The 11,592-nt window shown below is 42.3% G+C and overlaps 1 protein-coding gene across 1 annotated transcript in view; it reads right to left on the bottom strand.

Moving 5' to 3' along the window:
* The window catches only part of LOC145401511 (sodium-coupled monocarboxylate transporter 1-like), a 28,391-nt gene extending 17,496 nt beyond the window's left edge, over positions 1 to 10,895 (bottom strand). Inside the window, exons 1-7 of the mRNA XM_080273771.1 lie at positions 10,845 to 10,895; positions 6,509 to 6,689; positions 5,593 to 5,874; positions 2,384 to 2,517; positions 1,810 to 1,998; positions 723 to 877; positions 143 to 283 (exon numbers count right to left, since the gene is read on the bottom strand). Coding sequence (XP_080129897.1) covers positions 143 to 283; positions 723 to 877; positions 1,810 to 1,998; positions 2,384 to 2,517; positions 5,593 to 5,874; positions 6,509 to 6,689; positions 10,845 to 10,895 — 1,133 coding nt within the window. The remainder of the gene's footprint in view (positions 1 to 142; positions 284 to 722; positions 878 to 1,809; positions 1,999 to 2,383; positions 2,518 to 5,592; positions 5,875 to 6,508; positions 6,690 to 10,844) is intronic.
* Positions 10,896 to 11,592: the final 697 nt, after the last annotated feature.

An 11,592-nucleotide genomic window follows, 5' to 3' on the forward strand; every position in this document is an offset into this window, starting at 1 on the left:
ACTGTACCAGCGAGGCTTGATGGTGTATAAGTTTAAATCAAAGTCTTCTCCAAGAATAACAGTAGCGGCAAGAAATCAAGCAGCATTTCTGTCATATACCAGGCTCCTTGTGACACATAAATTTTACAGTTTCCAAACTTGCCACTGTGCTTTTCGGAGCGAGGTGACTGAGGCGAGGCGCTGGAACTGGGGCTGTGCCAGGGCCAGGTAACTCAGGACGAAGTGCACACCCAGAACTGTAGTAGACCATAGGGTGTGACGCGTGAAAGGGCTTGGGTCCAGGCTGAAGGGAGGAGCGGATGTAAGAAGGGGAAAGGGAAGGGAGGAAAGGGCAAGAGGGGGGAGAGAAATGAGGGCATGCGAGAAAGGAGAAGGAATGAGGAGCAAGACGAGGAAAGAGAACAAGGGGAGCAAGCGGCGAATGAGAACAGTTTAGGCAAGAGGGATGAAGTGTTGAAGAACAGATAAGGTGTGATACTAATAAAACACTTTTATCATCAATATATAGCAAATGTTTACTTTTAAAGGATCCAGTGGCGAAACTGCAAAGAATGAGACATATTCAAGGCTCCCTACAAAGTTATTGGAGAGGAAAGATTCGCTAACTGAATGTCAGCTTTGAGAAATAACTTGTTTCATTCGTACGTATGTAAGTCTTGCCTTTGACAATTACTTAGAACTCATTCTCACCTGGGAGTCAGGTTAAACCGAGAACCACCTACTTGAAGAACTCGATGCGGTTCCCTTGGGTGGCCACCTGCCAGACGTGAGCGGTGCCACCCAGGTCTGTTGTACACTTCACCACCACCACCACCACCCCCAGAAACATAAGTACCGTCTGTACCACATCTGTGTACACCACAGTTCTCGCACCGCCCTGTAATATTTATCATTCAGAGATGTTATATTCGTGATATGAAATTCTCAACACATCTGACAAGTGAACAAGACCTTGCGCAACTAGAATCCCCCCCCCCCCACTTCATTTGTTCAACAAGAGTTGACTCCTCAAAACTCCACAACTTCCCCATCTCCCAAGGGGGTTGCTACCGGGTCGTGGCCAAATCCTTGGAAGCGGCAGGAACCCTGGCGCAAAGTAATGTATGTATGTCTGCTAATGTACTGATATGTTTGAATGCATAATGGTGAGGCTGTGATGACGGAATTCTGACCTTGCACAGAGCAGTCAGTCATTGGCTCTATAGAAAATTAATGCAGTATAGATCTTAAATTATTTGAAGAGGTGAGAGGACATTATTGAAATATTTTGTAATACTGCTATAGCTGCCATAAATAACGTCCACGAGAATACCACTGAACCTCATGACGAAATAAAATGGCAAGATACAGGTGCTGGGAATTCTTCTGTCCCTAAAGGAATGTAGGTGGTAGAGTAAAGAACACATAAATAATATACAAGGGAATAATAACGGCCCACGTGCAGACATAAACAGAGCAAGATACTGTGTTAGGGAAAGTCTAAGCCTACGAAAAAAGCTGTTTGAGAAGAAAAACCAACGGCTTTCGACTGAGACTTGGAACAACTTATCACGAGACGTAGACCAAGTTATGTCTGAGAGGTAGACCAATGTGCAGCGTACGACTGCTTGTGCAGCTTACGACTGATTGTGCAGCTTATGACTGATTGTGCAGCTTACGACTGATTGTGCAGGTTACGACTGATTGTGCAGCTTACGACTGACCGTGCAACGTACAACTGAATGTGCAGAGTACAACTGAATGTACAACGTACAATCGAATGTACTGTGTACAGCTGACTGCGGCGTATGACTGACTTGCGTAACTTACGATTGAAACGTAGAGAGTGCAGACGAGACCCAGGAAGAGGATTGATGCCCAGGCGGGGACGGGGGTGACAGAGGAGAGGGCGAGGGAAGGGGCGTGGAGGCAGATCCCCAGGTAGAACAACAGCGACATGAGCTGACAGCAGGTGATGAGCCGCTTCAGTAAGCGAGACTGATATCGTAGCTCCAGGTACTGAGAAAAACGAACACTTATGAGGAAGGCTTTGCTAATATGCATCCTATGTTAGTGTATATACAGTAAACTCTCATCACGTGTTCAGGATGAGTCCCAAAATATCACAAGTTTTTCCAGGCTGATGGTATTGCAAACTGGGGGTCATATAGCGAGTAGTGTTGCATCTAAACCCCCAAGTAAAAAAAAAAAAATCTACAGCTGATTAAATTGGTCTGGTGGCAGCAATAATGGAATATAAAATGTCTACGGTGTGAGTGTTAATGTATTTACGTGCGTGAGAAGACATACAATATCGTATTTAAAAACCATTCACCCAATATTTATTTTTCTTTAAACCACCAAGGAGAGGCCGGCAGGTGAAAGTTAAAGGCCCACACCTCACCTGGATGACAGATACGAGGTTCAGAGGTATGAGGACAGGCAGAATGAGCTTGTTCACCAGGGCCACTCCTATAATGCACCCCAACAAGTTCAGGGTCAGCTGGGTTCCGTACAGATATATCTCTGTGGCGTTACCTGAGGGAGAGAGGAAGCTGTAGACGGGAATAAGGCTGATGGAAGTTGTGAGGAAGATGAGGGAGGCAGTAGAGGAAATGAGAATGAAATTGGAGGAATTGAGAGATGCTGAGGGAGATACAGCATTGAGATGAATTACAGTAGTGGTAGGTGCAGTGTGAGAAATGAAGGTGGCACTGAAGTTGTGGGAGAAAAGTGGGATTGTAAGGAAATTGAGGAAGGATGTGGGGAGAGTTAGAGAGAAAGGTATGGAGAAGATTGGAGGATTCGCGAAAAGGAAGAGAAACAGAAAAAGATAAATGGTGTTGAAAGGGATCATAGGCTTGTCGAAGGTGGAAAAATATAGAGTACTTCCTAGAATGCTTGTTAATATAAGAGCACCCTAAGGACCCGAGTATGCAACAGTGGCTCAGGTATGCAATGGGGGCTCTAGTATGCAGAAAGGGCCCAAGTATGCAACAAGAGACCTCGCAGCAAGGGCCTTAGTATGCAGCAAGAACCTTAATATGCAGCAAGGGCCGTAGTATGTAGCAAGGAACCTAGTATGTAGCAAGGACCCTAGTATGTAGCAAGGACCCTAGTATGTAGCACGGGCCCTAGTATGCAACAAGGGCCCTACTCTACAGCAAGGAGTCTAGTATACAACACGGGCTCTAGAATGCAGCAAAGGTCAGGTGTACAGCAATAACCCAAGCATGCAATAAGGGCTCTAGTATGCGACAAGGGTTCTAGTGCGAATATGCAGCAAGGGCCCAAGTATGAAGCAAGTGTTCTTTGAAGTCTTCAGGGTCAGGAATCGATATCAAGAATGGTTTTCGTAGAGTCTGGATGGTCTAGGTATATACATCTGAGTTCCATAATTCTTTGACACTGTCGGAACTACAAAAATCTAAAGAGTCCTTGCTGGCCTAATCAATAATCGTTAAATGGGGTGGAATTTCGCTCCATTACTTTAGCTTCCCGGACATGTAAAGTAATAATTATCCATGACTGTACATAGCTGAGAGAGACTATGAGAATCAGGTGTCAGGAAGGAAAGGGAGAGCATGGTAAAAAAACAAAATGGAGAGATTAAAGTGCGACATCATATAAGGGTGAATGGTACTTCGTGGGTTCCTTGGTAGATCATGGTTAATAAGAGGGTATATATAAATCGTATCTGTTGGTTCTTTTGTCGAGGCCACTCCTTACACAATGCAGCGTCAGGCAAGAAGTACATAGAGGGACAATCACATGTAGCAAAAGATATGTACAGGGACGGTTTCATATGGAAGCCACATATTACAAGACGGTCATGCAGGCATTCAATAGAGGGACGGTCGATCATATCTGGACCCTGCTTACTAATACCAAGACACACCCACACATAATTAAGACTGGCAAGATGCGTCAGACTCGCCAGCAATAACAAACACCCCTCGCTGATGTACTTGGCAAGATTTGAACCTAGAAAAAACTACTACTTGTTGACGTACTATGCAAGACTAGATCCCATACCTCATTGTTGATGTATTTTGCAAGCTTAGATCCCTTACTTCTTATTGTACTGTGCAATATTAGATCCTTTACTTCCTGTTGTACTGTGCAAGATTACATCCCATATCTCTTGTTGATGTACTGTGCAAGATTAGATTCAAAACTTCTTTTTGATGTACTGAACAAAATTAGCTCTCAAACATCTTGTTGATGCACTGTGCAGATTAGATCCCCGTACCCCTTGCAAATGTCCTGTGCAAGATTAGTCCCTAACAACTCCCCCTTGTTGTTGTACTGTGCTAGGTTAGAGCCAACAAAAACCACCCCTTGCCAAGGTACCGTGCAGCCGATGAAGTTATGCTGACAAAATGTTTATCAACATCTTGGCTGGTAGGCTATGCCGTTGTAAAAACAGGGTAGGTTATTTATTTTCTCACACGTTTGGAGTACGAAGTGATGGGGAGATTTAAACCGCTCCATTAATTCCTTTAAGTCGACGACATGTTCTTTTTATTTTATTCTTCATCCACCAGACGATTTTATTCAGCTTAGACGAGTCTCCTGGTGCGACGGGACTGATAAAGACAAAATTAAACCCTTTCAGATCGAAAAATATTAATCTTAATGAGAATGAAATCGTCTGGGGATAGCAATAATAGAACAGAAAACAAGTCATCGGGGTGAAGTGATTAACTTTTTAAAGTCTGAGCCTTCCTGAGGTGAATAAAATCGTGTAGCAGTAGAGAGCATGCATTACAAAAAATCATCTTCATAGTAAAGGTGTTAATGAAGACAGTTTCTAATATTTTAATCCAGAAGTTTCTATTTAAGCTCAATAAAATCTTGAGTTGGTAGCAGGAATAAGCTAAAAAAGTGTCACAGAACTGAGGGGGTTAACACTACATCCTGAACGAATACATTTTCTTTAATTCCGCCACCAACAGATAATTTTCTTTTTTCAGTGTATAGAAATTTTCTCGTATGTATGCTATTATAGACATTTTATACCAACCCTTTCAGTCGACTGAACTTATTTTAGTTCCTCCTTGCAACCTTTAGACAATTTTAGTCAACCTACAAATGATTTATTGATATTGTTGTTATTGATTCGTTCAGGAAAATATCTTTAGATTTCGATCCAATTTTGAGACATTGTATAGAAACATTTTACTCAGGACTTCTCCATTAACACACACACACACACACACACACACACACACACACACACACACACACGGTGGCGCGGTTGATAAGCACTCGACTCTCAGTTCAAGTGACACGAGCTCGGGCCCCTCTTAGACGGCGCTACTTGCGTGGGCGAGGTGAGCTCTCACCTGTCAAGTGTAGCTCAAGGCGCGCTGTGGTGGATGACCCGCAAGGGTTCGAAATTCAGCCAGGTAAAGATTAGGCGTTCTGTCCCCTTGTGCCTTCGCCTCACTCCAGCCACGGTGAGGCTTGGTACTGTGTCGGCGCTCCCAAGGAGCAGCCAGGGACAACTTGTTGACTTCCATAAGTTAGGATAGTAGATTAGGGACTTGTGTAGTTTCAGCTACTAGCTACGATGAATAAATTAACCGAAATTATTATTATTATACGTACCTAAGATGGAGAGTGCCGAGACGACACCCCCTATGAGAGAGAGGGCCACGGGTACGGCAGGCAGGGTGCGTCCCCCCATCAGGTATTCTGATACACTGGGGGGATGGCGTGCCCTGGCGTAGAACACACCCACTCCCATGGACACCGCCAGCAAGATGGAGAACAGCACGTAATCCACCGCAGAGAAGTGCGCCGCTGCCCCTGGACTTGTTTCTATCTCTTCCTCTAAACTGGCTCCTGTTTCTACTTCAACACTTGCCTCCATCTTGCCCTTATTGAGTCCTGTAGGTAACTTCACAATAGTATATTTGTTCTGACTTTACTAAGATCCCTAGCCTCGTTTAGCTTAACTACTGGCTAAACTGTGGTTAGATTGTAGAGTCGTTTTGCCTAGTAAGAAAGGAGATTGATTCCTACCTTATGACTAAGGCTCACTGAACACCAGGCAACTACATGTAGGCCTATGCTTTGTGATAGATGATTTGATAGACCAAGCTCCGTCATGTGAAAAAGAAAAAAAGCCTATGATTAACTTACAGTTAATTCTGTGTCGTAACTATTTTTTTCCAGGAAGGACAAGGGGGTTTCAGGGAAGAACTACACTAACCAGGATGTTGGTTCACCAACAAAATTTGTGTGAGTTCCCTGTCATAGGTAGGACTTGTTTTTGTAGGATGGACGAGGACATGAGAGTGATGAATAATTCTGGCAGGGCATAGTAACTGACAAAGGAAATATGTCAATATCTGGGTGGTTCTAGTGCAAAGCAGAGCCATATTATTCCTGGAACTGTAGATCAATAATTTTTAACTTAATTCCTCTCCTTTTTGACTACTCTACACCCTCTCTCATTCACCCTGATCAGCTCCCTACTCAGGGCTCGTACACATGCTCAGTTTTACCCGTCAGTACAAACGCGCAAAGTGGTCCCTGGTCGTATATACCGGTTTGAACGTGTGGTTGCATGGACACCGCGCATCCAGACGACTAGATCGGCATGTTCGAACTACTGCACAACTCTCCATGTTTTCCAACTCTGTATTGATTTCAGCTGTCTGTGGGCAGGGGTTAAATTTGCAAAAGACCTTAACAAATTTCTGCAATTCACAGATGGGTACACAACAGTTATTAGTTATCAGGGACCATTTTGTTGTAATATATTGGAGACCTCAAACCCCTGACGACGGAGTGAGACCTCAGGCCCCTTGTCAGGGATTTGAGGTCTCTTAACCCTCTTAACCCTTAATTAACCACAAAAGGGGTAAGATAAAGCCCACAAGAAAACTAACTTGCTTTACTTTACACTGTAACACACACACTAAAAGAAAACAGGGTTCGTTTTACAAAGAAGAATTCACACGGGCCTCATAATACAAATGTAAAACGAGTTATTTCTCTCACCAAACCAAGTTACAATCAGTGTAGGCTACGTATTCACAGAGCTTGAGGAACTAGAAGAGCTCATTGATGATATAATCCAGATATAATCCACACACTAGTGTTATATGGAGAAGTGAACCAAAATGGGAAATGGTGCACAAAAAGTGTGTTTTGTAATCAAAGTAACGTGTTTAGTAATGTGTGAAAATATTTTGAGAAGTGCAGCAAAAAGGTGTCTCTCGCTACGTCCTCGGGCTTATACTGTAGCTTTACTCCGCCTCTCCCGGCTAACTAGCCACTAGGCTGTCATAAGTGTAGTCTCCAGCCACACACACACAATGGAGGCTCCTGCCACCAATTACAAGTTAACACATCCTAAACGTAGCCAATAAGGAGCCGTCAAGAAAACGTTTCTAGACTGTTTTGGAAAAAACTCATTTTGCCCCTGCCACACTGTATGTCACACCCACTTATGGTCAAGGACAAAGGTCTCTGCCTAATTCTTGGAAAAACATTTTCTGATGTTCTGCCCAGAAGCATAGAAACTAAAATCTTTTAATGATCTCTTGAAAGCTGACCAAATAGAGGGATAATAGTGAGTTCTTAATTTTTCCAACTAGCGACAGCAAAACAAATAAGAAAACCCTCAAAAAATTATTGAACTTTCTTGACGGCTCGTCTAATCTTCCTACTTTATCTTCACATCTTCTATTTCATCAATTCATTACTGGGGTAACTAAGCCAGTGACAGACTTTAAACCCCTGACACGCTACGACCTCAAACCTCTGACTGAGCTAATATAGAACCCAGTTCCCTCCGTACAGGCAGGGAAATAGCTTAAAAAAAAAAAAGAATGTCATATTTTTCACCTTACTATTCACTCAAACTACTCAAATTGGGTTGTGAAGTGTTTGGTAGCTCTATGAGTGAATAAAATTGGATGCAGTAAACATGAAATCTTATACACAGCCTCTGTGCAAGAAAGTTCATTAATTTGTCTACAGAACAGTGTTTAAATTTTCGCATGGGTAGTAAAAATCAACATGGGAAGATCAAAGGGAAACTATTTTTAATGAGACATACCGTAGATCTATTTTACTAGGTGGAGTGGGCGAGGAGCGATTGGAATCATACATCTTCATCCTTTTCTAGGAGTCTGGATTCATATTTTTGAGTAACATGGGGTGACCCATATATTAAGCATCTCAGTACTCGTGTGTTGTGGGGACGGCTAAGTCACCATTAGCAGTGTCTTCCTTTCTATTGTTTTCTTCTTCACATAACTCTTTTCGTGCTTTATAGAGTCTAATTCTTTATGTTGCATGGTTAATTAGTAATTTCCTAAAGCAGACTAAGTATCCAAGCTCCTCACACCGCACAACTTAGCCGTCCCCACAAAACACAAGATAAGAGAGTGCAATTTATATTTTTCTACGGCCATTACCTTAACTAATTTTGAATCGTCTCCTGGGCTCCCTACGATAATATGCTAAATGAGGCACATTCTCACCGACTTCAGAGTTCTCGTAAAACACCTCTACCTTCGCTATATATTTTGCACACTGAACACCATTATCCTTAAGTATGTCGCTGAGGTAAGATGTGTCTTTATTAAAGAAAATAAGTAATGTTTAAGGCAGTAATAACCCTCTCAGAGTAAGGACAACTCCATTGTTCTATCCTAACACCATAGTTATAATCAGTTGAGTGAGTCATAGGATCCTGAATAAGTTAATACTCACTGGGGTCATAGGGGATTAAGAAATGGGGGGCTGTAATATACGGCAGTCACTGATCGCTCGTTTAAAAATACCAAGAGTGGAACCATTAACTACAAAAGAAGAGAGATGATAACACTGACGGTGGGGTGGAAAGAATTAGTGTTTACAGATATCAGTGCCTGATATGTGTAGTATTTTGGACTGCGGCTGTCTTTGATGGGAAAGCGTATGTGCAGGGTGTAAACAAGTGTCTGTCTACATCACCTAATTGTTTGTGATTCAGAATAGCATTGCTGTGTCTTTCTCTCTTTTTGCTGCAAGTGAGTTTAGTTTTATGTTTCAATGTTTCAACAAAGTGTTTGTAACTACATCTGATTCATCTTGCAGCATTGTTTTGTGTGATCTCTGATTTATTTTTAGTGCTGTCAGCGTGTGGATCCCAGATGATTTCGTTTTTTGTACGATGAATCTTGATGTCTGCCTTACACTTTTGAACGTTTCAGTTAATAAACCCCAAGGGATTGTTAGCCTTTGCCCTGATGCCCGTCTGTGTTCCCCTAACAGAGAGGTGAACTACTTGACAACCCAGTACCAAACTGATGCAACTGTGGCAAAGGTAGTGTGTGTTTTGTACTGGAGTGAAAAAGCAGGGATGTGACTGTGTGAAGTGTATGTGACAGCATATGTGAGGACAATGTAATTTTCCATTAAAATTCACAGTCTGTGAGAGTCGAAGGTAATCGTTCCTATCTATTGTCGATCAGCATACTAAACAATTGTCTTCCAAAAAAGCTAATTGTAGAACAAAAAGTGACAGTGGAATATCATTGATATAAGATAGGAAGAAACGGGGATCGAGGATAATGTATTGTGGTACCCCTGAAGTAACTGGGATGAAAGAAATGAAAACCGTTTAGTTAAGAGTCTAGCCAAAGAATCATTTGTCCACTGACGTCATTGCAATGTATTCTTTCTAAAATCATTTCGTGTGAGGCATTGCTAAAAGCCTTGGCAAAATCTAGAACAACTTTGTTTTCCTGGGCATCGTCATAGGTTATCATAAATAGATGAGTCTTGCACTTGCATTTGGGTCGAAATCCGTGATGGGCGTCAGTCAGTAATATATTTCACCATCCAAAGTGTAAAATTTTGCAGGGATTTGAAGCAAATTAAACAGACGTATGGTTAACTCGGAGTATCCTACTTTCAGTTGCAATCATTGTCACATTTGCTAGTATCTAGTCAGGGGGAAGATCTTCAGTTTGTGTTGTCTGAGAAAATACATCTTGCAGAACAGGGGCAAGAATGCCAGCATTGACCTCCCATACTCTGCAGAGTGCATCTGGTCTTGTACGTTTGGCAAGAGGAAATGGTGCCTGTCCAGTAGGTCTCTCTGTTCATGTGTGAAAATTGTCTGGATCTCGGAGCTGAGTTCATGTGCTTCGTCCTGTGGAAGTGTGACCAGGAAACTGTTAACGTCATGTACTGTAATGCCAGCAGAGTCTTGTTTGCGAGCTTGTACGAAACTGGAAAAAAATTGTGGGTTTTTGTTTGTTGTTTGTGAGTAAAGTTCTTGAGCACTTAGTTTCTGCTTGTCTTATTTCTTTTCATAGTGTGCCCTCTATATTCTTGTACATTTTCCAGTGTTTAAAATCATTGTACCGTTTAGCTGGCTTATATGAATCTGTTTAAGATGGTCACCATTAACCTTCCTACGGTCGAAACAGCTCTAGTATTCTATTCAAGCTAACACAAGACGATTACATTCATCCGAGAATGAGCCATAGGAACCAAAGAGTTAAGGTGCAATATACAAACATTATTCGCTATGGGTGATGTACTACGATGTCTCCCATGCCAACCAGCTCATGGTGGGTGCACGTGAAGACTTGGCCAAGGACGATAAGGGCTGACAGAGAGGATGACAAACACTGGTGAAAGTCGGGGACAATGTATTTTAGTTGGGTTAACGCGTCCGCTACGAGAGATTTCTCCTTGACTGTGAGTAAGATTGATCGCACCAGTGATTAAATAAAAGATGGTGTTCAGGGAGACAGGGACTCAAAGGCTGATGTTGGTCAATTGAGGGTGACGTTTTGCTGGATGAGGTCAGTTATCATATAATTAACCACGACACCACGAGAATGTACCTTCTGAACCTTGGCACGCACACTAACACACTCATACTTGCTGCAGCTCATTCACCTTAACCTGACAGAGATTTTCGCCCTTTGCAGCGTATTTCCCGTGGTTCATTGCAAAATAAGATAGTAATGTGGCTTGCATCCCTTCCATAACACTTTTTCCTAACTAGCACGGTGTTCTAGTGTTAATCTCTCGCTACAGTTCTACACTGAAGATGAAAAGATGGCAGTTTTGCGCATAACTGAAGTGAACAGAATATTATTTCCTATTAATAATAATGAAAAAATTGGCGGTTCGCATACATCTTCGTCCCCTTGACTTTTAGAATAGGGCTGATAGTGTCTTGCGACCTGTGTACATTGGCTGCTTTTTGTTCCAACTCGTATTACTGTCATCTGATGTCCTCTTTAGTTAGGAGTCCACAGTTGCTTTCTCTGCCTCTGTTGGTAAGTGTTGTAACCACAGTATTGGCTCTAGACTGAGGAGCTAGCAAACCAACAAAATAAAAACCTTGACAGTGGGTGAGAGTCGTATCTGTAGTGTTAGAAAAAGATCGCTTAGCTCGTACTCCAACAAAGTATCAGCTGTGAAAGTAGGTGGTAATCGTTCCTTAGTATTCACGTTAGATTGGCAAGCTTTAAGACCAACAAAATTACTAGTATGAAAGGAAATTGATAGTTATGCTGTAGACTGATGCTAATCATGTTGGGGAATGACGCTGATTTTGGGTAATTTGGACAAGAACGAGAGTAA

Source organism: Coenobita brevimanus, chromosome 6 (assembly GCF_032717465.1).
Source record: "Coenobita brevimanus isolate Jiangsu-jjx chromosome 6, ASM3271746v2, whole genome shotgun sequence".
Classification (NCBI taxonomy): domain Eukaryota; kingdom Metazoa; phylum Arthropoda; class Malacostraca; order Decapoda; family Coenobitidae; genus Coenobita; species Coenobita brevimanus.